Genomic DNA, 27305 nt, shown 5'->3' with positions numbered 1-27305 from the left:
GTCCCCTGACTCAGCTACACAGCTGCAAATAAATCGTTTTAAATGTGCTGTAAAGTGCAATATACAAATGTGACACTAGATGGCGATGGTGAGCTATACAAAATTCAATGTATTTTTCAAAATGTTTTTTTGTAAAAGCATTTTCACAGCATTTTTTATATGCGTGTAGATTCCACTTCCATGACATCTAATATAAAGGATCAAAGTCATTATTTTGTGAATGCAAGTACACTTTTTCCCCACGTTTTGACCATCCGCACAATGGAATGGTAGCGATGTGTATTCTACCACATCACAGTGTGTGTGTGTGTTTACTTTTTAATTGGGTTAAGAAAGGAACACTGGACTTCCCTATTAGAGAATTAAGGGTTTTGTGGTATGGAGGTTGGGTGGTTTTATATTTAGTTCAGCCAAGTGCTGGAATGGCGGAAAACGACTGTTGTGCAAAACAGGATCGAGGCCCCAAGATACGTCATACGCACGTGAATACCATATGCATTCTCCCACACTGACGTAAACAAAAACAGCCAGACTTGTACATTCACAGATATTTAATTGTCCATAAGGACATACAAATATTTTTTTAAAAACGCCCACATCTTCCGTACCGCATTTCTTCATTAGGCTGGCTATGGCTTTGCACTCCCGAGTTGTAGAACGTGGTGTCCTATCAGCTGAAAACTGCATCGCAAAGGCAGCATTAAGGGGAAACGATGGAAACTGAAAAGGATGTGGAAATAACCAACACAGGTACACAGCATTCTGGGGATTGTGAAATGAAGTCCCGATTTCTCAGCTCGATTATGGCCTGGCACCCTAAGGGTCTAAAAATCTATTGCAGGGGACATATACTGCTGGCACGTATCTTCTGGCGTTATTTGGTCAAAGGAGCACATGAGCTGCTCTCACACCCCTCTGCAGTTCTGTGGCAGCTGCTGGCAAGGGAGGTGCCAACTGTATTGGCATCTCAGCAAGTGGGGAGGCGGGCACATGCTGGGGCTGCCTCAGTCACATGTAGTTAGGCCCTCTGAGACACACCTTGCCCCATGGCATGCTTGCCCCACTTGAATGTTAAAAGGTTTAACCAGGCCTATGGGGAGAGCATCTTGGCCTAGCCCAATATGGCGGACTAAGATGAAGCGAGTGGCGGCCATTCTCCACTGGAAAACTTCCTCCCGCTTTGAAAGGGAGGAGTTAGCCAACTAGCCGGTGCCGCAAAGGACCGCCGGAAGGTGAGATGCTTCCGAAAAAGGTGTGCTCAGGTAGAGTCAGACTCACACTACCTGTCACACAGGGGCACATCCCATGTTGAGGGGGGCGGAATCATTGGAAAAGGACTTGAACATAATACTGTCAATATCGCCGTGCCATTACAGAAGGCCTAAGGTGCAGCCACACTTGAAACACTGTGTAAAAAGTCCTGGCTGCCGTGCTTCAGAAAAGATATTGTAGAGCTGGGGGAAAGTTCAGGAAAAGGACAACCAGAATGAGCAAAGCCTCCACGAGGCTGCAACTTGGGAGGGGGGTGTATAAGACTGTGCATGGAGAAAATGGATGGGGGGGGTGTTCTCCCTTTCTTGTAATACAGTCGTACCTTGGAAACCAAACGGAATCCGTTCCAGAAGTCTGTTCGACTTCCAAAACGTTCGAAAACCGAAGCACGGTTTCTGATTGGCTGCAGGAAGCACCTGCAGCCAATCAGAAGCCACGGAAGCCCCGTCAGATGTTCGGGTTCCAAAAGAACGTTCGCCAACCGGAACAATCACTTCTGGGTTTGCGGTGTTCAGGAGCCAAAACATTCGACTTGCAAGGCGTTTGGGATCCAAGGTACGACTGAACTAGGAGCTGGGGCTACCCAACGAAGCTGACCATTAAAAGATTTGGGACAGACCAAAGTAAGTCTAGTGAATAGCTAATCGTGTGGAGCTTGTTTCCATAGGAGGTAGCGATGCCCACCCACCTTGGTGGCTTTCAAAGGATATTAGACAAATTAATGCAACATGAGGCTATCAATGGCTTCTATATCCATGAAGGCTACATTCTGGCTCCACCGCCAGAGGCAACAGGCCAGTCGCTGGGAATCACAGCCAGGGAGAGAGATGTTGTAACTCAGGTCCTCGTTGGCCACTGTGAGGGCAGGATGCTGACCTAAATGGGATAGTGGGCTGATCCTGCAAGGGCATGTTCTGATGCAAATGGGGCAGGGTTATTTGTTTTTCTGGCAAGGTGGCACCATTCTCCTTTTCTCCCATCCCATTTAGCAGCAGGCTATTTCTGCCTTTTAGCAGAAATTTAGCAGAGTCAGGGGCCGCTAATGATGCCGTAGAAAGGTCTTGGCACCGGAGGGGGAATCTCAGCTGCACAGCAATGCAGAACGAGAGGGAGGATCATACTGAAGCCCCTGTCACAGACAGGGCTGCGAGAATTTTCAGAGAAGGAACTGGGATCCCAGCCCTTGCACTTTTAGTGTCTTCCAGGGCAGAGGAACAGACTGGGTTTGGGGTTTCCTGCCTTGCCCCTCCCCCCAAGACTTGGGCATTTCATAGAGTTTAGCCTTTCACTTTCAGGTAGGGTTGCCATACATCCGGAATTACCCGGAATACTGTAGCCGCAAAGCAATGTCCGGGTGGAAATCGGCTAAATGTCTTGGAAAATCTGGACGTACGGCAGCTGATGTCGGCAGTGTCGTTTTTGCTCAGAAATAGCTCAAAAGCATCCAATTTTGCAAAGAAAAAAGCTCAATAACTTTTCTGCCTGGATTTTCACTTTTTGAAATATGGCAACCCTACTTTCAGGCAGGAAGAAAGTGAAAATGAACTGCCCACCCAGTTCCACAGTCAAAACAAAAGCTGCACCATTTTAAAAACCGTAAATTAGAATTAGGGGAACACGGTTAGGCCTGGCCTCAGCATGCAGACCCCTTGAACCAACTGGTCAGCCTCCTCACCCAGCAGCATAGCGTGGTTTGCTGGTGCCTGAAGCAGGGTGGGGTTCACCAGGGGGGTGAGGCATGGAGGGTGAATGGAGCCTGCTGCGCCAGCCTAGCCCTTGCCACCAACACTGCCAGAGTGCCCCCCTGCCTGCCCTCCTGCACAGTGGGGAGCCTGGCCAGCCAACGTGGCCCTGGGGCCATCTTGGAACCTCCAGGGGGCTATGACAAGCCAAATGTGCATCACCCTCTTAAAAAATGCACCCAGGGCCATCGCCCTGGCAGCCCCCCTTCCATACTATGCCCCTGCTCTCCCCTGCATTGATGCCTGCCTTTGCCCCCCACCCCAAACATATTTTCCGTGCTCCATTCAGCACCAGGTGACTTGGAGTTCTTGTTTTAATTTCCCAGAAAGCTCCAGTTTGATGCTCCTTCAGGGGCATTGTGGGAAATTGAAATGGAAGTTCTTGGCTGCCCAGACCACTGCCTCTGACAGATAAGCCCACCCAGAGAGGGCCTGCAGGACGCTTTGCCAAGGGCATCCCTCAAACCTGAGCTCAGGCACAAACTCGCAGAGGAGTTTGCCTTTGGCAAGCGACAGCTTCACAAACTTGGCTCCCATCTATAATAAAGGGAGGGTAATAATACTGACCCACCTTCGAGGGTTTGTTGGAAGTGCTCTGGATGATGAGGAGAAACGTGCTACTTAAATACTACCGGTTCAACGTTTATCAAGCAAAGAAAACAACATCTTGGTCAGCTCCTCTCTTCCTTGAAACCGCCGACACGCAGGAAAAAGAAACGCTTCCTTCCTGTCCCCGCACAATAAATTTCACGGTGGAAATTTAGGAGGTTGAAAGCGCTCTACAAACTGCACTCTGGTAGCCAGAGTCACAGCGAAAGCACCTCCCTTTGGGAAAAGACATACGAAAACAACAAAAGACGGACCACTTGGTTCGAAGTACCGTGATCCGAAAGAATACTGATAAGGAGGCAGGATCAACCACCTGAGCTTGGCTTGGTCACAGCCTGGCTGTCCAAAGGGCCCGGCAGAGGCGCACTCGGCCCTTCCTTAGGCCTCGCAATGTTCTGCCCCGAGAGAACGGCTCACAGGCAGACATTGATTTGCTTGGAAAGCTCTCGCTCCAGGTCCAAGATGAGGGCATCAAAGTCCTTCAGGTTGAGTCTCGCGCTGATGGGAGCCTCGGAGTCTTCCACCAAGGCGAAGTCTCCTACGAAGATGGCTCGGTTGTGGTGCGGCAGAGTCACCTCTCTGTTGTCCTCTTCGTTGTCGCTCTCGCTGCCAGCCACCTCGTCGTAGTCTGTGTCGCCGCCCGGCCTGGGCCCCGCCGAAAACTGCTGCTCACACACACTCCAGTCCCCAGCGTAGCGGTTGCTGGGAGGGCTTTCCAGGCCTCGAGGGCGGCTCCGAGCCACAACGGTGGTCTGCAACAGCGGCAGGTCCAAGGGAGGGCGGCAGTGGCGCTGGGGTGGCTTCATGGGCAGGGGGCACTCGCCCTCCTCTTCGGTTACCCTGCGTGGGGCTGAAGGGAAAGGGAAAGCAAGTTATGAAAACCAAATGCATCTGGTTCACTAAGGCCTGAGGCACAGGCCCTCCAAGTGTCCCTGTTTTCCAGGGACAGTTTTGGATTTATAGAAGCCATTCCAGTTTCTTTTATTTTCGGAGAGCCAGTGTGGTGTAGTGGTTAAGAGCAGTGGACTCGTAATCTGGTGAACTGGGTTTGCTTCCCTGCTCCTCCACATGCAGCTGATGGGTGACCTTGGGCCAGTCACACTTCTCTGAAGTCTCTCAGCCTCACTCACCTCACAGAGTGTTTGTTGTGGGGCAAGAAGGGAAAGGAGATTGTTAGCCGCTTTGAGACTCCTTAGGGTAGTGATAAAGTGGGATATCAAATCCAAACCCTAATTATTATTATTATTAATCATTTCTCTTTGATTTCACAAATATAAATTTATAGCCATACCAAATACACATCCATATAAAGAGATTACTCTGATTCTCAAGACCCCCCCATGCCCCCATGGGTCCTTTTGTCAACATTTTCAACTGCATATTATTTAGTAATCTATATTTTGTATCTATCCATATTGTCCATAGTACAGTGGTACCTCGGGTTAAGTACTTAATTCGTTCTGGAGGTCCGTTCTTAACCTGAAACTGTTCTTAACCTGAAGCACCACTTTAGCTAATGGGGCCTCCTGCTGCTGCTGCGCCGCCGGAGCAAGATTTCTGTTCTCATCCTGAAGCAAAGTTCTTAACCTGAGGTACTATTTCTAGGTTAGCGGAGTCTGTAACCTGAAGCGTATGTAACCCAAGGTACCACTGTATTTGTTACATTACAAGTGAGATTAAAATCCTGCTAATGTTTCAGAGTGGCTGGGGCAACCCAGTCAGATGGGCGACATATAAACAATAACATTACAGTCGTACCTTGGAAGTCAAACGGAATCCGTTTGGGAAGTCTGTTTGACTTCCCAAATGTTCGGAAGCTCCTGCAGCCAATCGGAAGCCATGGAAGCTGTGCCGGACATTCGGCTTCTGAAATTTGTTCGAAAACCGGAACACTCACTTCTGGGTTTCGATTGTTCGGGAACCAATTTGTTCAGGAGCCGATTTGTTCGGGAGCCAAGGTGTTTGAAATCCAAGGTACGACTGTACTATTATTATTAAATTATTATAACTGCAGCGTGAACGCTGGCAGGTGCCGGGCCCTCCATGTCACTGAAACCCAGAGCACCGCATGCCTCTAGCCAGCCCCTTCCTGGGCACCTGCCCTCTCTTGCCCACTGGCCTCCCCACTTGGCACTCACCTGGCCAGGCCTGCAGCAGGTAATGCAACACTTCGATGTGGTGCTTGAAGTCCATGGTGCTGGCAATGGTGCGGTGGTGGTGGCTGGGGCCACAGGGGCCCGGCCCCGCTGCTCCCTGGCTCAGCAACACAGGACCAAAACACACAGCCAGGTTCTGGGCGTTCATGCGGTTGAAGGCATGGAAAGCAGCAACCTGGCTGAGGTGATCCAACAGCATTGTCAGGGTGGCCTAGAAAATGGAAGAAGAGAAAATTGCCAAAATGTATAGAAAAAGTTCTAATAAGTGCTGGAAGTGCAAAGAGAAAGTTTTACCATATGTGGTGGAACTGTAAAGTAATCAAGAACTACTGGGAAATGGTTTGCAACGAAATGAAAAAGATGTTTAAAATAACGTTTGTTTAAAAAAAACCCAGAAGCTTTTTTGTTAGGCATAACAGGACAGGCCTTGCCAAAAGAGCGGAATAAGCTATTCATGTATGTCAGAACAGCGGCTAGGATTTCACTAGGGTTTAGTGGGCTATGCAGATGAGTTAACATTGTAGAAAAATGTTTACCTAGTCAAATAAAAGTGGTCTATTAAGGACTCTCCATTTTTGTGTCAAGTGTCCTGACAGTGCCACATCCCCTACTTTTGGGAAGGAGGTGAGTTGGAATTGCAATAGGAAGCCACTGGCATTCTGGCTAAGCAAGTAGCATGAACTCAAAAGATTTGTGCATGATGGGCAAATGGGTACCAGGCTCCAAGGGTTGGAGTGCCAGGACTGGGTCCTTGTTGTTCGTTTAATAAATGCACGAACCATTCCATTCAAAACAGTTATCTTCCTGCAGCAGCTAGTGCCATTTTGATGAACATCAAATATTGGAGGTCTTTCTATATATGGTGGTACCTTGTTTCGCAAACTTAATCCATTCCGGAAGTCCGTTCCAAAACCAAAGTGTTCCAAAACCAAGGCGTGCTTTCCCATAGAAAGTCATGCAAAACAGATTAATCTGTTCCAGACTTTTAAAAACAACACTTAAAACAACAATTTAACATGAATTCTACTATCTAACGACACCATGGATCCATAAAATGAAAGCCATAATCAATGTACTGTACTATAAAATAGGTAAGACAGTATTGTAGATGATAAAATTTAAAATTACATTTTTTTCTTACCTGCACTGATGATAGTCATTGTTTGGATGTGGGGCTTTTATCCATTTCCACAGTCATACAATGAGAAATTCATGAAACCAAATCTCACACCCCCCTTGACTTCCCCCAACCTCCTCTTCTGGTTCTTTAAATATTTGCTACTTCTGCTAATTTTGTTTACCTTGATTTTAAAATCTTTCTACTAATTGTTCTTCTAGTCTTATCATTTTTATACCATATCTTTCCCAATTGCATCTTACGATTTGTTGTTTTCCCAACTATTGCTTGTTGGGATTCAGAACTTATAGGGTTAAGATATTCTGAGTAATGCCTCACATTCTCACGTTTGGAAGGAGGGAGGAGCTTTATTCTCTGTTCTCTCTTTGTCTCTGAAAGAGAAGGCAGCCATGAATGCTAGCAGTCCAGGAGAATCTGAGAAATGCTGAGCTGTAAATATTTTGCTGCAATAAAGAACTGATAAATTTGGACACAGAGCTTGGTGTGTTTGGATCTAAGCAAGCAGCAACAGTTTTTTCCGCTGTGTTTTTTACTCTGCAAGGCGAAACCGGAGAGAAGAAGGTCGGCGCAGCTTGGCTAAGAAGTGTGCCGGACCGCAATAAACTGGGGCTAATTGGGGCCATAAAGCAATTAGCCAATTAAGATTGTATAACAGGTTATGGACTAATTACCGCTTGTAAAACTGTTGCTGAAAGTCTGCCGGTGTGCTTTGAAGTCAGCTTGGTCAGCTGGGAAGACGCTACCGAAGCGGAGGTCTGCGTTCTGTGTTTTTGCCTGATGCTGAGAGGCAGAAGAGCTGGGAAAGCAGCTGAAAAATCGGGTGCTGGAGAGCTGACTGGTTTTACGTGAGTAGCAGCTGGGGCCCCGGGGAAGAGGAGAGAATGGCAGACAGCCAGGTCCTTGAGGACGTTCCGCTTGAAAAGCTCACTTTAAGAAGTTGGGCAACCTGGTCCAGAAGAGTAAGGGGTTGGTTTCTGGTTACTGGGCTTTGGGATGTAAGCCAGAAGGAGCCACTACCCCTAAATCCAGTTCCTGAAGGGACAGACGTTGCAGGCTTTGAGGCTGCGTTGCCTGAAGATAGCCAGCAGAGAATGCAAAGAGAGCTTGCTATGCTGAAAGCATGCGTACACGCATCGCTCTTGCCTAGTTTGGAAGGCGTAAAGTCAGCAAGGGCTGCCTGGGAGGTGCTGAGAAGTTTGTGTGAAACTTCAGCAGGAGGCCAGGGCCCTGGAGAAGTCATGAAGAGCCTGGAAATGGCTGTAGCCCCAGTCCCTGAGGTGCAAGTCGGGGGGGCTGAGAATTCCAAAGGCAAGTTTCAAAAGTTTTCCACTGTGAGTGCTGAAGTGAAACGCAGTTTCAGCGAGGGCAGGGCTGGCACAGAGTGCTCTTCCGGAAGAAGGGGGGCCAGGCCAGCTGAAAGGAGCCCTGGGCAGTGTTTTTCCACTGGTGATCGTCGTCAGCCAAAGTCTGGAAAGCTGCGGAGAAGAGCTAGACGCTTCAAGGTCGGCCACCTGGACAAAGTGAAGATAAGGCCTAAAGAGTTGCGTGGGAACGCAGAGGCCAGTCCGGTCTCCAAGGCAACGGAGGAGGCTACTTCTACGGAAGCTGCCAAGGTCCTAAGCAAGGGGGAGTTGGTTGCCGAGACAACCAGAGAGAACAGCTGCAGAAGCCCAAAGAGAGGGGGCAGTGAGACGTTTGTTGCTATGGCGTTGTTTGAGAACAGCTCTGAGAGAGACAATGACTTATGCTTTGTAATCGACTCAGGAGCTCACCGCAATCTGATTCCAGAGACCCCTGCAGTCGAGATGTGGAATTGCACGGCAATTCCAGCTGGAAAAACTGTTCGGTTTGCAAATGGAGAAAAGAAAAATGTAACTAACGTTGCAAATGTCTTTTTTTCTGTTTTGCAGGAGCAGATGGAAGTTTGCATTGTGCCAGGAATGCAACACTGTATTTTATCTGTGCCTTATTTGTTGAAAAAGGGGTTTAAGGTTTGCTTTGAACACGATTTTTGTACAATCTCCAAAGGAGGGAAGCAACTGGTCAGAGTTGCAAAGGGGCAGAATGATCTCTTCACTCTTAAAACATCTCTGGAGGGTGAGGGGAAGGTTGAGAAAGCACAAGCCCTGCGTGCTACAGTTCCCACTCATGTTTCATGTGCTTGTGCTTGGCATAAGAAGACAGCTCATAGCTCTCTTGAAGAACTACAAGTGCTACCTGAGGTTAGCAAAGGCTGTAGAATTGAGGAATGTGCAAGAGTCCTAGATTGTCAGGCTTGCAGACAGGCAAAGGTAAAAGGGTGCAGTTACCCCAGGGTGGAGAGGGTAACCACAAAACCTTTTGATCTTGTGCACATAGATCTGTTGGGTCCCATGAAGGAACCAAGTTTGGGAGGGGCCAGGTTTCTGCTGACGCTGCAGGATGATTTTTCGCAGAACACCTGGACACATGGTCTCAAATCCAAGGAAGATGCAGCACAGCTGGTTAGAAGTTGGATTGAGGAGGTGGAACTAAGGTTCTCCACGATAGTGCAGGCAGTTGCTAGTGACAGAGGTACACGGTTTACTGGGTCTGCTTTGCAGAAGTTCTTTCACAAGAAAGGGATAAGTCACACAGTGACTTCTCCTCAACAGAGGGGGGTGGCAGAGCTCAGAAGTGAGGCTCTGGTTAAAGCTGCACAGGTGATGCTGTCAGATTCTGGGTTACCTCCAAGGTTTTGGATGGAGTCAATTAAATATGTGAGCTTCACCTGGAATCGGTCCTACAATTCAGTGGTAGGAGACACCCCGTTTTTCATGCTTCACGGGAGGAAACCTCAGGTTCACTTCCTCCGTGCGTTTGGGTCAATGGCCTCGGTGCCGGTGCCTGAAGCTTTGCGAGGGCCAGGTGGACCCAAGTTCCAGAAAATGATCTTCTGTGGGTATGAGCCAGCGGCTCGTGCATGGAGGTTTGCATACCCGTCAGGTGATCAGAGTAAGCTGCTGATCAGTAAACACGCTGAGTTCTATGAGCAGGATGAAAGGTCAAAGACTCCTGCCAGGCGTGATATTCTTTCAGAATGTCTTTCTGATTCAGAGCAGGAAGGTTCTGATGAGGAGGAAGGAGAGCCAGGGGCTGAGTCTGCTGATGACAATCAGCTCACTGACCAAAGTCAGGAGCAGGATGGGGCATCTCCACAAGTTGTAAAAAGAGAGCCCAAGAGTGAGCCTAGTTCTCCTGTGAGGGTAATGCAAAGGATTCGAAGACGCTTTAAGTCAGAGGGGGAATCCCGGGATGCAGAGGACACACCTGCTGACCACAGTGAGTCAGAGGAAGTGCCTGAGCTTGTGCCCAGGCGGTCCAGTCGCACAACGAAGGGTATTCCACCTGAGAGGTATCAGGCCACAGGTGCGTGGGTAAGTTTCGCACAGTGCGAATCTGAGAGTTGTGAGGATGTTCCACAGATGCCTGACAGGAATGCCAGGAGAGGGCGCAAGGCATTGGGGAAGGGATTGATCTCACAGAGGTCTGCAAAGGTACATCCACAGGTCTCGTCAGAATGCAAGGCAAGAGGGGGTGTTGGGATTCAGAACTTATAGGGTTAAGATATTCTGAGTAATGCCTCACATTCTGACGTTTGGAAGGAGGGAGGAGCTTTATTCTCTGTTCTCTCTTTGTCTCTGAAAGAGAAGGCAGCCATGAATGCTAGCAGTCCAGGAGAATCTGAGAAATGCTGAGCTGTAAATATTTTGCTGCAATAAAGAACTGATAAATTTGGACACAGAGCTTGGTGTGTTTGGATCTAAGCAAGCAGCAACAGTTTTTTCCGCTGTGTTTTTTACTCTGCAAGGCGAAACCGGAGAGAAGAAGGTCGGCGCAGCTTGGCTAAGAAGTGTGCCGGACCGCAATAAACTGGGGCTAATTGGGGCCATAAAGCAATTAGCCAATTAAGATTTTATAACATTGCTCCTTATACACTTTTTTCCTTAATTGTAAATGTTTACTCAAAGCCTGCTAGTGAGTCATAAATGGTTCCCATTCTTTTTAAAAGTCTTTATTGTCCTTGTCTCTGAGTTTTCCCGTAAGCTTCGCCATTTCAGCGTAGTCCATAAGTTTTGCTTGCCATTCTTCTTTCCTATCATCCTTTCATTTTTGGGCTGCTCCACAATAAATATGTGGCGAGGCTTTAGTGAGAACTAATTTGGCTCACCTTTTCCTTCTTATATGTGACAAGCCTATGCAGCACTGCACTCTCAGTGGTCTCCATGTTTTCCCCTCCCCTCTGTATTCTCATTTTATTTTTCTATTTGCATTTTTTTCACATTCATTACTCTTACTACATTTTGCATGTACTTATGTCAATAACTATTCTGTATAAAAAATGACGATGACAATAATAATGATGAGGATGCTTCTTTTCAAAACAACAACAGTGACAACAACCTGGGGGGAATTTGATGGGCCTGGTTCTGATGGGAAGGAAAGTCCGTTTCCTCCAATGGGGAGTCCAAAACTCCTTCAAGGGCCACATTGTGGTCAGCCTGTTGAGGCTACTACACTACTGGGTATAATGGGATGCAGGTGGCACTGTGGTCTAAACCACTGAGCCTCTTGGGCTTGCCGATCGGAAGGTCGGCGGTTCGAATCCCCGCAACAGGGTGAGCTCCCGTTGCTCTGTCCCAGCTCCTGCCAACCTAGCAGTTTGAAAGCATGCCAGTGCAAGTTGATAAATAGGTGGGAAGGTAAACAGCGTTTCTATGCACTCTGGTTTCTGTCACAGTGTCCCGTTGCGCCAGAAGCGGTTTAGTCCTGCTGGCCACATGACCCAGAAAGCTGTCTGTGGACAAACACCAGCTCCCTCGGCCTGAAAGCAAGTTGAGCGCCACAACCCCACAGTCGCCTTTGACTGGACTTAAACATCCAGGGGTCCTTTACCTTCACTTTTTTTTTTAGTACTGGGTGTGTCACCCTTGGCACAAACAGAGAGGCCTGGGCTCAGAAGAGCTGCCATTCTGGGGGGTCCTCACCTTCTCGGCTTCTGGCAGGCAATCTAGGAGAGCTGTCGTTGTCGTCTCTTTCGCCTCCTGCCCAGCCGCCCGATTGGACATGGCTTCCAGGACCACTTGGTACAGTGGGTCAGTGATGAGAGGTGTGGGGAGCTCACGCAAGTAATCTTTCAGGATTCCTGGGGGAGGGACAAGTGGGGAGGAGGAAAGGAGAAAATACCTCAGTCCATTTAACCATCACCACGGGTCCCCTCCCATACTCAGTCCTTACTAGAGAGGGCTCCTGTCATCATGGTACTGAGTAGTTCTTGCCACACCTTAAACTGCCCTATCCCATCATAAGGGACATTTTCAGGCAAAAGCTTCCTTCAAAGAGGGAGGACTGTGAGGGTGACGGATGCAAAGACTGAGGCACAGGGCCGGGGGGGGGGGGGAGGCAGGAGGGCTGGAAAGGGGCCAGGCCAGACCCCTTTATTGCTACAGACCTACACAGCTGCTCTTCCAGACGGAAACAGATGGACGATATGGTTTTGATTTATTTTTATTAAAACTATTTTTATATATGCATTTCACTGAGTTTCTTTTTTAAAAAAGTTTTTTATTCAAAATTAAAACAAGACTCATTATCCAAAAACCTATCATCCTTGTTTTCACCCCATTTTTCCTCCCTCCCCCCACCCTCCCACACAAACACCCCCCACCCACCCCCTGACTTCCCTCAGTTCCAGTCTTGGTTTCTCTGAGACTGCTGTTTTCTGCATGTTACAAAGTTGTATAGATCCTCAAACTATTTAGCTGATTATTATCAATAAAAAGTTTGTGAATGTTTATTCAAAACCTGCCAAAGAGTCCAGTTCACTTTGTTGTGTCTTCAAATACTTTGTAAAGGGTTCCCATTCATCTTTAAAGTTCCTGGCCCTCTGCTCATAATCTCTCAATCTCTCCCTCTCCCCCTGTGCTGGGGAGATTTTTACCCCACCTCTCACCTCACCATCTCTGGAGCTCCAGAGAGTGGAAGGAGAACCAGCAGGTGGAAATGGCAAGGTAGCAAAACCGTCGGAGAAACATAGAAACCGTCCAAAACGGGCAGGGTTGCTTGACACAGGGGGGCAGACGGCCGCAGGAGGTGGATGGGCTCCCCTTTGCTCGAAGCATTTAAGTAAAGCCTGGATGGCCACCGGTCAGGGATGACGTAGTTGCATCCTGCACTTCGGGGCTGGGCTGGATGACCTCCGAGTTCCTTTCCAATGGCTATGATTTGGAGCTTGCCTCCCCCTTCCCCTTCCCATGATCCGAACAATTGGCAGATTCCGCCTTCTCAGAAAAGCCCCGCCATACTCCAGGCCTGCCAACAGGCCACTTCTCCGACATCACATGTGCACAGCCCTCAGCCCTTGAGGTTCGGTCAGAAGTATTACGGGCTGCAGAAGACTGCGATACCCTGGAGGACTCCCTCATTGTCCCTTCAAAAACACCTGCCCCTCAGAAGTCAAAATGCATGCAAATAGGGAGCAAGGCAATTCCTAAAGGACCATTATTGACTTTGGAAGCAGTATAAAACCAGGAGTGCCTGCCAGCATTTCCAGCCAAGAGTAGATAGGAAGCACAGCTGCATAGATGTGTCTCTACCTTCCCCAAAGACTCCGCAAAGCAGCCAGGGTTTGGTTTCTGCAGGGCCCACAGGGAAGAATACGAAGCTGGGGGTCAAGGACACTGACCTGTAACAACATTGATGTCTGGATAGAGGTCCTCAGAGAGAACCACGGCAGTGCTGTCCCGCTCAAAAGCATCGCGCAACTCCTTTTTCACCGCCGCCGAGCCGCACAAGCGATACAGGCCCACAACCTACAAGCAGGACACAGCCGGTCACTTGGGCAAAAGGGCCCCCTCTCCAGAGGGCTGTTCCATAGGCCAGGTGACCTGGCTGCAGGAAAACCTGGGAGAGAGGGAGGAGGTCTGGCCCAAAACCTGAGGCCCATTGGCTTAAGGCATTTCCCTGGCAGGTTCAGTAGTGCATTAGGGCATGCTCAGTTTTTCATCTTTCAAATTCCAAATGTGAGCGGTGCTAAAAAGTTGTAACGTGACTTGGGAATCCAAAAGATATTTTGGTTAAATCAATTTAGTTTTATTTGGTCAACAAAATGTGTATCGAAGTACAATCGTACCTTGGATTTTGAAAAGCTTAGTTCCCAAATGTTTTGGCTCCTGAATGCTGCAAACCCGGAAGTGACTGTTCTGGTTTGCAAATTATTTTTGGAAGCCGAACGTCAGACAGGGCTTCCGCAGCTTCCGAATGGCTGCAGGAAGTTCCTGCAGCCAGTCAAAAGCCACGCTTTGGTTTCCGAACGCTTTGGAAGTTGAACGGACTTCTGAAATGGATTCCGTTTGACTTCCAAGGTATGACTGTGTTACAAAAGAGGGAGAAAAAAAACCTCCCTGTCCATTTTCTCCATGCACAATCTTATACACCCCCCACTCCCAAGGTACAACTGTACACAGAAATCATTAAAATTGCCCAATACTTGGAGTTATATTTTATATTAGTATTAGTATTATTTATAAATCATACTGTATTTTACATTAGCTGGCACTTTCAGAAGGTAAAATCAAAATCCTTCGGTTTTCCAAGAGCAGTTTATCTGCTTCTTAATCAAATGTAGACCTAGCAAGCTAAATGTTGTCCAATCACAAAAATAATAGATTTGATTTCCTTACACCCAAAAATGTATTTTTAAGACTCCTCACTGACAAAAAATTGCAAAGATTAGGTTTCACCCCCTTAATAGCCATGCCATGCCTTCTGGGAAGAGCCTAGTTCGAGTGGAGATGGGTGGATGGAGAGAAAGAGAGATAGAGAGATAGAGAGAGTGCATTTACCTTTAATCCCCGCTTCTCAATCTGGGCAACACACTTCTGGATCAGCAATGGCACTTTGATGGCAGCCCCTTCCCTCTCCACCAGCTGGCTCAGCTTCACTCCAAAGACTTGGGGCTCCTGTTGGTTGCTGGCTGGATCCCACTGGTCTACCAAGGTGAGTTTGATGTAGAGGAGGCCCTGTGGCTCCAGCTGCATGGCAAGCTGTTGGCTCCTGCAACCTGGAAGGAGGGGCAGCCGAGAGAGATGCTGTGAGGATGGCCTGGTCCCTCAACTCCACCCCACGCCCTTCCCCTTGGCAAAGCCACACTATCAGGTCAGCTCCGGTGACATCTGTCTTTGTCAAGTGACAACCATGGAAGAGGCCTGTCCGGGCACTTCAGCACCTTGGACAGAAAACAGGGTCTGTGCTCACATCTGGATCTGTCTTCACCCCCCTCTCCTGCCACAGAATCTTCCACCACTCCCCACCTGGTCATGTTTGGCCCAAACGTGGAGCTTCTGTGACCCAAGCTATTCATTCCCTCCGGCCAGCAAGGGGATCTCAGCCCACATACAGGGGCAACACATTACCTGGTCTGCCTTCACCAGTTCAAATCCACTCTTCCCCAAGCCCCAGAGCCAAGATGTCAGGCTTCGGGGAATCCTATCCCTCCCACGGTGGCAGCCAAGAAGCAGATAAACAAGACGAGTTCTTACCAAGTACATTATTCAATATTCACAGAGAGAGGCGAAGGAATGCAGTGTTGCTCTGAGTAAGTCTCACCCCCTCAGTTTCCCTTATCCTATGTCATCCCTGCTCCAGCTGATCTGTGCTTTCTGCCTCTGAGCTTTCTGTTCTACCACTCTCAATGCGCGCCAGATCCTGGGAGAAGCGGGGTCAGGAAGGCTTTCCAAAGACCCTGAGTCTGTCAGCTGTCTCTCCCCTGGTGCTTCTTCTTCTTCCTGCTGTTCCTCTCCCAATATTTCCCAGCTTCTCCCCTCTGCAGCCTTTGAACTATGCCCTTCCGCAAACCACGGTTCCCAATCTATACTGTCCTCCTGTTCTCAGGAAGGTTCAGGAGAAAGGGATGCAGTCCCCACCATTCCTCTTCAATCTAGCCCTGAATTTTCTTTTTCTGTTTTGTTATTTTCTTATTGTCCTTTTTTTGGTGGGGGGGGTATGCTGTCACTGTTGAAAATACAATGGATAGTTATTTGAAGGAATTATTTCACTGGCCTTTGTTGAGGATTCTGCTCTGCAGTATATCAATGCCCAGGGAGGTGCAGGTAATAATACAGTGGTACCTCGGGTTAAGTACTTAATTCGTTCCAGAGGTCTGTTCTTAACCTGAAACTGTTCTTAACCTGAAGCACCACCACCACTCAAACCTCTCTGCTTGCCCCCCTAGAAACAGACTTATCCACCTGCTGCTTAATAATAATAATAAATTATTTATTTATTTATACCCGCCCATCAGGCCAGGTTTCCTCAGCCACTCTGGGCGGCTCCCAACAGAATATTAAAAACATGATAAAACATCAAACATTAAAGATTTCCCTAAACAGAAAGAACCATTGTGATGTAGTGGTTAAAATGCTAGACATGGAAGACCAGGGTTGGATCCCACACTCAGCCGTGAAACTCACTGGGTGAACCTGGACCAGTCGCTGCCTCTCTGCCTGACCTACCTCACAGGGTTGTTGTGGGAGTTAAATAAGGAGACGGAAGAACCACACAAGCCACTTTGAGCTCCTTGGAGAAAAAAGGCTGGGTTTTCAATGGTGAGGGGTGGGAGAAGATAATAAATCACCTTGGAAAACATGGGGCAGAAGGATGGAGCCATGGCAGCAGACTCGGTTCTTGCCCACCGCAGGGTCACACGAGAAGACCACGACTTTGAGGAGCTGGGCGTCCTCAAGCTCCAGCTGGAAGGAATGGTTGAGACTGAGGAAGGCTGCTTGGCAAGGCAGCAGGGCCGTGCGGGCCTTGTTGACCGAGTCCACCTGTAGGACACAGAAGACCTCCTTCGCTTCAGCCTTGGGGGGCCTGAAGTCCTGCACCCCCAGAAGGTGGATGCTGACCAGGCCGGACAGGTGCGGCAGGCAGCCGGGCTGCTCGGCGAAGCTGTACGGTCGGAAGGACCCCCCTTCGAGACCCAGGCAGGCCTCAGGCTTCGCCAGGAGGTCTGGGGAGTCGCCGTCGCTCAGGTAGCCCCCTTTGCTGGCGGCCTTGGCCCGCGCCAGGGTCTGCCGGGAAGCCACGCTGCTGTCGAGGTGATAGCGGCTGATGACGTTGCCCGACTCCTTGGGAGAGGGGCCTCCGTCCGGCTCTCTGGTCCGGGAGCTGCGCAGGCTCAGCTTCCGCCTCAATTCCGGAAGCTTCTTCATCTTCATCGAGAGGCTGCGCACGGGGCCCGGGGACTTGGCCTTGGAGTGGCCCTTCTTGGGGGCACTGGGGCTCTGGGCCGCTGACACGGCGCCCGCAGCCCTCTCCTCAGGCTCCTCACTAGTGACTGCCGCTTTCCCTGCGGAGAGAAACTGTATAAGATAGGTCAAACCAAGTGCCACTCACCCAGTGGGTATCACCCCCGAGGCGGGGGAAAGAGTGGCAGCTGGGCTCTGGGGTTCTGTTCCGACTGGGGCTGGTGGAAGCCGTAGACCAAGACCCCTGGAGGGCACAACGCAGGCAAACTCTCCGTTACAACGGCACTGCAAAGAAGAATACGCCAAAGCCAAACAAAACGCACACTAGAGAACCCACAATTCAGCATCGCAAGACCATTTTCACGGGCAATGGTTATTATTGACAGGTGTATCAGCTGCTTCTCAATAAAGATTTGGTCAAAGAAATGCACAAATACAGTGGTGCCTTGGTACTCAAACGCCTTGGTTCCCAAACGCCAAAAACCCAGAAGTGTTCTGGTTTTTGAATGTTTTTCGGAAGCTGAACGTCCAATGCGGCTGTCGGCTATTGTTTCCGGGGCACCTGCACCAACCAGAAGCTGCGCCTTGGTTTTCAAACATTTCGGAAGTCAAATGGACTTCCGAAATGGATTAAGTTTGGCACTTTTGTTTTTGCTATTTATTTTGCATTTTTGCTTTTGAGGCTTTTTCAGTTAATTTGTTTTCGTGACTGTGTGGAACCCAGTTCAGCTACAGATAGATAGATAGATAGAGATAGAAAGATAGAGATAGATGATAGATAGATAGATAGATAGATAGATAGATAGATAGATAGATAGATAGATAGATAGATAGATAGATATAGATAGATGATAGATAGATAGATGGATAGATGGATAGATGATAGATAGATAGATAGATAGATAGATAGATAGATAGATAGATAGAAAAAAGCCCCCCATCCAAACAATGACTATCATCAGTGCAGGTAAGGGAAAAATAATAATTTTAATTTTTATCATCTACAATACTGTCTTATTTCTTCTATAGTACTGTACATTGCTTATTGCTTTCATTTTATGGATCAATGGCCTCGTTAGATAGTAATATTCATGTTAAATTGCTGTTTTAGGGGTTGTTTTTAAAAGTCTGGAATGGATTAATCCATTTTGCATGACTTTCTATGGAAAAGCGCGCCTTGGTTTTGGAACGCTTTGGTTTTGGAACAGACTTCCGGAACGGATTAAGTTTGCGAACCAAGGTACCACTGTAATCCAAACCAGAGACTCCCAAAACTTTTTGAGCCACCGCCCCCTTGATTCCATAAACTCATCCCCAGGGCCACCTCTGCTACCCCACAAGAAACATTATTCAGAAGAGAGGTCTACATGCACAATCCACTGTGGAATAAAGCAACACAATACAACAGCAACAACAAATTGCACATTTGTTCAAAATACGATCAAAACAAATTAATTCAGCAGAACTGAAGGAACCTGACGCAGTGGTCATTTCATTATAGATCATCTCCCAGAAGGTCTTAATCCTTGGGCACGTCCACCAAAGGTGAAAGAGTGTACCTTCGGTCTCTTTACATTTCCAACATTTATTATCAGGCAGATGATAGATTTTTGCAAGCTTGACTGGTGTCATGTACCACCTGTAAATCATTTTCATTATATTCTCTCTTAAGGCATTACATGCCGTAAACCTGTGGTCCATAACTGTTCCCAGTCAGCCATCATAATATTATGTCCAACGTCTTGTGCCCATTTAATCATAACAGATTTCACCGTTTCATCCTGAGTGTTCCATTTCAACAGCAAGTTGTACATTCTTGATAAGTTCTTAATTTTAGGATCTAGCAGTTCTGTTTCCAATTTTGATTTTTCCACCTGGAAGCCAATTTTTTTTGTCCAAATTATATGCCTCCATTATCTGGTAATAATGAAGCCAATCTCGCACTCTATTTTTTAATTTTTCAAAACTCTGCAATTTTAGTCTGTCTCCATCTTGTTCCAAAATTTCCCAATATTTCGGCCATTTGGCCTCCATATTGAGCTTTTTCTGAGCCTTCACTTCCATTGGTGACAGCCACCTTGGGGTTTTATTTTCAAGCAAGTCCTTATATCTTATCCAAACATTAAACAGTGCTTTACTGACAATATGGTTTTTAAATGCTTTATGTGCTTTGACCTTATCATACCACAAATATGCATGCCACCCAAATACGTTGTTAAAACCTTCTAAATCCAACACGTCAGCTTTTCGAAGTCTGATAGTCATTTACACCTCCAGTGCCCCCCCAATTAACCCCCCCTCCCCGCAGGAGGCAGTGCCAGTCACTCAGTGAGCCACTGATCTAAATGGACAATAAAGCAGCCTATTAAAATCTGCTTTAGACTGAGTTGGCCTGTAGTGCAATGGGTGCTGTAAGATGCAAACGGGCAGCTGCCAGGCTGGGACTGTGGGGAAGACGAGGGCAGAAGGGCAATGAGACATCAAGCCGAAAGGAAGGCTGGGAAGGGCCAGAGGGGCTGAGCAGCAAAGCCTTCCTGTTAAACCAGGGCATCCAAGAGCACTTCCACGTCAAAACCCTGATGTGAGATACGCGCAACGTCAGAGGAATAAAACTCACATGACGCCCCAAGGCAACCTGGCTTGCTGCCCTGGGACAGCTGTGCCAGAGGGGCAGTTAATTTGGCCCTGATGTTATTATTATTTTAATGTATTTTTATTAAAGATTTGTTTACAAAAGTACGTGCAATGTCTCCCTCCCTCTCTCTTTTTCTTCAAGTAACATTTTTTACAGATCAGTGTCATTTGTTGAGACATTAGAAAGAAGAAGGGGGAAAGGGGGGAGATGGGGGGTTGGGTGGCGATGTTTCTATTATACTTAAGATATGTGGGGTTTTGTGTCATTAACTTGGTCCTGATGATGAGAAAGGAGAAATGCCATAAGAATGGGGCTGGGAGGCCATGGAGCCAGGAGAGGGGATGGGGGGGAGAGGCGATGGGTGAAGCCCAGGGTGGATAAAAATCAATGATTTATATTTTTTTAATGGTTTTTTTATTTAAATAGGATTTTTAAAATGAAATGCTTTTGGAGGAAAAAATATTTCTAAAGATAGTTTTCTATTTAAGTTACATTATAGTCCAAAGGCTATTCATCAGGAAACAAGGATTTAAGTTTTTCATGTGTGCTAAAACTCAGTCTGAGTTTCTTTTTTAAATAATTGTTTAACCACATCAGTTAACGAAAAAGGTAAAAGGTATAGGACCCCTGGATGGTTAAGTCCAGTCAAATGCGACTATGGGGTTGCGGCTTGCAGGCCGAGGGAGCCAGCGTTTGTCCACAGACAGCTTTCCAGATCATGTGGCCAGCATGACTAAACCGCTTCTGGTGCAATGGAACACCGCGACGGAAATCAGAGCGCATGGAAACACCATTTACCTTCCCACCACAGCGGTACCTATTTATCTATTTGCACTGGCATGCTTTCAAACCGCCAACCTTCTGATCAGCAAGAGGCTCAGTGGTTTAAACCACAGCGCCAAATGATTGTTTTCCTCCTTCCAATAAAGTGCAGTTGTCTAAATATAAACAGTTAGCTTATTAAACCTCACAATAATTTCATAATGATCTCTCTATGTATTTCTAATAGTATAACCAAATCAGTAGTTTTTGATGTAACTGTAAAAACTACTCTGAAAATTTATTATTCCAAAAATGAAACCTTCATCTGGCTGTAAATATTAAGATTATACCAGCAAGAATGAGACTTTCTGTAAAAAAAAAAAAAAAAATCAATCAAGTCTTTACTGACTCGTGATTTAAATCAATTGGATTTAAATCAAATCCACCCTGGAGGCAGGGGAAAGGGGGAAATATGGAGAAGTGATGCTGTAAACCAAGGAGGGGGAACCTGTGGTCTTCCACAGGTTAAAGGTAAAAGTAAAGGGACCCCTGACCATTAGGTCCAGTCATGGCCGACTCTGGGGTTGAAGCGCTCATCTCGCTTTATTGGCCGAGGGAGCCGGCATACAGCTTCCGGGTTGTGGCCAGCATAACTAAGCCACTTCTGGCGAACCAGAGCAGCGCACAGAAACGCCGTTTACCTTCCCGCCAGAGCAGTACCTATTTATCTACTTGTACTTTGATGTGCTTTCGAACTGCTAGGTTGGCAGGAGCAGGGACCGAGCAAGGGGAGCTCACCCCATCGCGGGGATTCAAACGGCGACCTTCTGATCGGCAAGTCCTAGGCTCTGCGGTTTAACCCACAGCACCACCCGCGTCCCCTTCCACAGGTTGCTAGACTAGAACTCCCATTATCCCTGATCATTGGCCAATGCTTGCAGGCTCCGACGGGGGCTGGAATCTGACAACATCTGGCCACAGCTCTCCCACCCCTATGGTAAAAACGTGGGGATCGTTTTAGAAAAATGATCTCTCACCAAAGGCCCAGGACTGGTGGCTGCTGCTCGGCTCCTTCACTTGCTTCGCTGGCTTTGCATGGCTCGGCGAAGTCCGCACACCATCGCCACCTGCCTGCTGCGAGTCAGCCAGGTGGTGACCTTCGCCTGTAGCCTTGGCCTCCCTTGGCTTCCCCTTCCTGCTCCTGTTCTCAGCACCACTGCCCCACCTCTTGTCAAGGTTGGGGAGCTGAAGGTCTTCATCCTCCGGGATGGGATTGTACCAGATATCCCCTTCGCTGCTGCAGAGCGTGCTGGGCTCCTGCTCCGTACTGGAGCTGGCCGCAGGTTCTTCTGCCCCCTGGGTCTTCCCTGAGAGCACCCAGTGGCGGCTGCTCCTCTCCAGGCTCTGCAGGTAGGCCCCCTGGCTGCTGCACTTGGCACCAATACCGGAGGTGCGGGTCTCTGCTGGGCCGACCAATGGTTCAGCGGCGTCCTTGGGCCCAGTTGCCGCTGAGCCAATGTGGGGATGGCTCTCTGGGGACAGCGTTTCGCCAAGGTCAGCAGGTATCTGTGCAGCATTTGGAGAGCTCAGCTTCCTGCTGCGAGGGTCTTCCTGGCTGCTCCAAGCAAACTTGGCCCAGGTTTGCTTCCTCGACACGGAGACGGCGGGCCCTTTGGCGCGTCCATCACCCGGTGGGAGAAGCCCACACTCCGTGGGGGACTCCAAAGCTGATGGAGCCTCGGAAGGAGAATCTGTGGGGAACAGAAACAAGCATGTTGTGTTTGTGTGTGTGTGTGGTTGTACCACCCAAGTTCAGAACACACTGAATTTGTTGCATTAGAAGAAGAGAAGAGTTTGGATTTGATATCCCGCTTTATCACTACCTGAAAGTCTCAAAGCGGCTAACATTCTCCTTTCCCTTCCTCCCCCACAACAAACACTCTATGAGGTGAGTGAGGCTGAGAGACTTCAGAGAAGCGTGACTAGCCCAAAGTCACCCAGCAGCTGCATGTGGAGGAGCAGAGATGCGAACCCGGTTCACTAGATTACGAGTCCACCGCTCTTAACCACTACACCACACTGGCTAAACATTAGGCAAGGCCTTGTTGAACAATATGGTGGTTTGCAACTGGAAAGGAGCAGAGACTTGGCAAAGGAAGCTCTTAGGGAAGCTTTAGGTGCCAGCTATCCTGTTTGGGATGGAGCAGAACAGCTGGCCCGTGGACCAGGTGCAACAGACGGGGTCTCCTCATCTCCCCTTTTCAGGCTACCCCCCATGCAGACACAGGGCTGTTTTGAAGCCTATCTGCCACATGGGGGCATTTTCAGGGCGCTGAAACAGATGTCCCCATGCACTGTGACACCCTCCGCATACACAGACACATAGGAATTAGGCTTGAAAACAGCCTCACATTGGAGCTACCCAACAAGAAAGGGTTGTGCCAACTGAACTCTGGGTCTCTCTTCAAAGTCCACTATACTGGTACCTTGGTTCTCTAGTGTCTTGGTACTCAAACGCCTTGGTTCCCAAACTTGGTTTTTGAACATTTTTCGGAAGCCGAACGTCCCATGCGGCTGTCAGCTATTGTTTCCAGGGTGCCTGCACCAATCAGAATCTGTGCCTTGGTTTTCAAACATTTCGGAAGTCAAATGGACTTCCGGAACAGATTAAGTTTGGCTCCTTTGCTTTTGCTATTTATTCTGCATTTTTGTTTTTGAGGGTTTTTCAGTTAATTTGTTTTTGTGACTGTGTGGAAACCAGTTCAGCTACTGATGGATTGAGTGACTGCAGAAATGGGTTAAAGCCCTCCATCCAAACAATGACTATCATTCGTGCAGGTAAGAATTTTTTAATTAAACATCTACAATACTGCCTTATTTATTTTATAGTACAGTCCATTGATTATTGCTTTCATTTTATGGATCCATGGTCTCGTTAGATAGTAAAATTATTGTTAAATTGCTGTTTTGGGGGTAGTTTTTAAAAGTCTGGAACGGATTAATCCGTTTTGCATGACTTTCTATGGGAAAGCGTGCCTTGGTTTTGGAACACTTTGGTTTTGGAACGCACTTCCGGAACGGATTGAGAACCAAGGTACCACTGTACTCTGTTCCCTTCCAGCACTCAGCCTATCTCCACAGACTGATACTATTAAGGGATTCAGGGCTGCTGAGGCGACCTGGCTAATATGAACGAATGTTCCTAGGGATGAGCTCACTGAGACTTGAGTGCTTCTGTTTAAACTCTGGAGGAAACTTCTGAAACCATCCAGACAGCAAAGGAACCCCCAGCAGAAGAAAGCAGCAGGCACAAGCAGATTTCGGAGTACTGCATCCATGCTCTGGATAGAAGCAACTCACAGAAACCTTGGGTGAGGACCAATGGGGGGGGCAGAGGAAAGGTGGTGGGGGAAAGGGTCCTGGAGGGGTTGAAGCCCACTCCTACCCAGGCTTGGCCTGAAGACATGCAGCCAAGGCCTGCAATGCAGCTGAGGCCAGGAGGTCCCTCCCATCTCCCAGCTGCTCAGACCCGGTGCCAAGTTGGATTTCCTGTTGTTTACTGCGCAGTCCCCTCCCCGGCCAAGACACAGAGCTCCCTTTGTAGGTCCACGAGTAACTCGGCACACGAAGAGCTCCATTGATCAGGGAGCAGCCCAAGAACCAACATACAAGCCACAGAGAAGGCAGCTGAGGAGCAAAAGGGGACGTGGAAGGAGCAGCAAACGATCACAGAACACAAGACTCATAGAGTTAGAAGGGACTCTGAGGCTCACCTCATCCAACCCCTGCAATCCAGGAATATGAAGCTGTCCCACACGGGGATCGAACCTGCAACCCTGGCGTTATTAGCATCGTGCTCTGACCAAATGAGCTACCCTGGTGCTGCTTTGGGATGCGTTGCTCCCAGGAAATGCATTAGAGAACCTTATTTCATTTCATATAACCTTATATCTGAATACTTATTTCCCTCCCGAGTTTTTACCTGCCACTGAAAGACAAACTCAGATGCACAACTGGGAATAAGAAGGAGGCACTATATTATGCCACATAATCAACAACCCAAGGGAAAGATTCCAGGAAACCTACTTTTTTTATAAGAAAAAAATTAAAAATGATTATTATAGGGTGTTGGTTTTTTTAAAAAAAACAACCAGTTATTATTCAGCCCCTCAGTTCCATTAGAATTTTCAGGGAGGTTTTCGGTCATAAAATAAAACAATAAAAACATAAAACAATAAAAACATAAAACAACAGTACAAAGTTAGAAACAGCAATTAACTTAAAGGGGAAGGGAGAAATCGGCAACTATTACAAGCAGTTCAGAAAGAGATTCCCAGTGCCTGGGTCAGATTTTTGCCTGGCACTGAAAGGCTAGCAGACCCAGGACCAAGCAGAGTTCTGCAAGGATAGTGCCACTGCTGAAAATGCCTTTGCATCTCAGCCCTGCAAGTCTGATTGCTGCTCTCATTTTACAGGAGGAGTACTGAGGCTGAGAAAGTGTGGCTTCCCCCACGGGCTTTTCCAGAAAGAACGAGGTGAACTCAGATCTCCCAGAATTTTGAGCCCGTGGGACTGAATGTTGCAGGGATACCGAATGAAGGTTGTTCTCAATTGTATGGCTCGCCTAGAAAGCCAATTAAAGGAAACAGCAGCTGACATCTCCGGGGCTTGAATACCTGAATGGTACATTTCACACAGCCGTGGGCACATCGACTGCCAGGTGCAGGATTCTGCTTCTGCCAGGCAGTCACAAAAACGCATTTGTGGTGACAAAACTACACCATGGCCCAGCTAGATTGGCATCATGTGGTGACCAGCAGTTGCATGCACCATCCGCTCCCTGTCTGCCAGATGCTCACCTGGATTGGGGCTGCACAACTCTGTCCTTGGGCTAAAGACACGATACTTCAGGGACAAAGCACTTGTTGTATCCCCCAGGCTGCCTGGCCCTTGCCTGACTCGCCCACCTGCCCATTTTCTGCCTCCCCACCCCCTGCCCTCTAAGCTGCCACCTTGGGCCAGCCCCTCCACTTTGCTCATGGAATGTGCTACACAAGGCCAGCAGGACCACTGGGTAGAGGGAACCAAGCACCTCAGGCAGCAGTTGCTGAGGGGCAGCTCTGCCTCTTCTGCTGGAGGGCACACAAGCGGGTGTGCCAGGCGGTCTGTCCTGCACCCACTAAACCAGCCAGCAGCCCTCGGGGTGTGCCAGGGATACTGCTGCCATCCTAATGTCTGTACTGAAGATGGAATCAGCCCAGTCACCTTCAGAACATGGAACCAAGGAGGGGACCATCTTTTCCCCCATATAATTTCATTTTTATTTTGACAAAGTAATAATCATAAATAAATATGAATGTGCACCCCACTCCCAAGACCATTCCATGGTAACTATCCAACCTCCCAAAATTTCAACTCCTCTTGGGATGGTTTGGCCCCTTTCCATTTTAACAGTACAAATTCTACAACAAACACCTTCCTCAAAATCATTTCTCCGGCATATTCCCCGTCTTACCTTAATAGTGCAGCTTAATTTATCATTAATAGCTATATCTCACACCTCTTTATAACATTCTTCCATTTTATATTCACCTTGCCCCTTCCACTTCCTAGCTAGAACTCCTGCAGCTGTCAATAAATTTGCAGGTCCACCCCATCATAAATTGAGAATAATGCTACTTCTGGACTTTTGGTCAGCTTTAACCCAGCGATTTCTGTTACCTCCTTAAACACCCTTTGCCAATATATATATTTACACTCCCACCACATGTGAACATAATTCCTGGTTTCCCGGCACCCTCTCCTGGAGACCATCTTGCCCTTAGCCTCAGGCTGCAAAATGCCTTGGGCTGGCTCTGGCACTGCCAAGGCGATTGAGAAGTTGGCCGGCGAGTTTGTGACATGGGGGGGCCAAACTCTGACCAGGGCCTGTCAAGGTGGGATCTGGAGGGATCTGTGACCTGTTTTTTGGGTAGGTGGGGGATATCCCGGCAGAAGTGCCCCTCCACCTGGAGAGGAAAGAGCCCCCCGACAAGGAAAGACGGCACCCGCCGCCCATCCATCCTTGGCAGCTCCTTCCCCTCGCTTCCTTTTGCCTATTTTAGCAGCGACGGCAGAGGAAATGCCGGAGATGCCTTCTGGCCCCAGCCCTCCAGCGGACCCCCCGCCTCTCGCTGGCTGGCGCAGGGTGGGGTGGGCTCCCTGGCGGGGGGCGCACCCACCCCACCCCACCCCCGTCTCCCCGGGGCGCCCTTACCTGGCTCTTTGCGCTGCGCCGCCTTTTTGCGCCCCAGGCGCTCCTTGCCCCGCAGGCGGGAGAAAGTTTTCCGCAGCAGAGGCTGGGCCATCACTCGACGGGGCGGCGGCGGCGGCGGCGTCCTCCCCCCTCTTCCTCCGGCCCCGTCGCCCCGCCTCGCCCGGACCTCGCGCCGCGCTCGGCGGGAGCGAATTCCTCGGATGCCTGCCGAGCCCTGAGCTGCTCCGGTGGCCGCGACTCGGGGGAGGCGGAGAGGAGGGAGGAGGGCCGCCCGCCCGCCCGCCCGCCCCGTCGGACTCAGCCCGGAGCCCGCCCAGCCTGGAGGGTCGGCCAGGCCTCTTTTTCGGGCTTCTAGCCGCCCCGAGGAGCGGGCGAGGGGAAGCCACTTCCGCTGGCGTCCCGAGGGGCGCCCGGTTCCTTCCCAGGCTCCATGCGAGGCGGGAGGGTGGCCCGCCGTCCTGGGCCGGGGA

At 48.8% G+C, this 27305-nt stretch overlaps 1 protein-coding gene across 1 annotated transcript; it reads right to left on the bottom strand.

Annotated features, from left to right (window-relative positions):
* Positions 1–533: 533 nt before the first annotated feature.
* SYDE1 (synapse defective Rho GTPase homolog 1) lies at positions 534–27305 on the bottom strand. Its single transcript, XM_079959285.1, has 8 exons — positions 26836–27305; positions 21617–22330; positions 16570–17283; positions 14780–14997; positions 13621–13747; positions 11924–12081; positions 5762–5990; positions 534–4473 (listed from the first exon to the last, which is right to left on the bottom strand). Exons 1-8 carry the CDS (start codon positions 26924–26926, stop codon positions 4037–4039), a joined length of 2688 nt encoding a protein of 895 aa, XP_079815411.1. The 5' UTR covers positions 26927–27305; the 3' UTR covers positions 534–4036.

This window comes from Podarcis cretensis (assembly GCF_951804945.1).
Source record: "Podarcis cretensis genome assembly, chromosome: 17".
NCBI classification, from domain to species: domain Eukaryota; kingdom Metazoa; phylum Chordata; class Lepidosauria; order Squamata; family Lacertidae; genus Podarcis; species Podarcis cretensis.
Note: the sequence above shows the minus strand (reverse complement) of the source record. Positions and strands in the feature narration are given on the sequence as shown.

Bases quoted from the DNA above. Each gene is read 5' to 3' on its own strand.
- SYDE1 (XM_079959285.1), bottom strand. From the start codon at position 26,926: ATGGCCCAGCCTCTGCTGCGGAAAACTTTCTCCCGCCTGCGGGGCAAG. The intron at 17,284-21,616 runs GTGAGAGATCAT...TTCTCTCCGCAG, and splicing joins CCACCAGTCCTGGGCCTTTG to GGAAAGCGGCAGTCACTAGT. The intron at 14,998-16,569 runs GTGATTTATTAT...CCCTCCTTCCAG, and splicing joins TCTGCCCCATGTTTTCCAAG to GTTGCAGGAGCCAACAGCTT.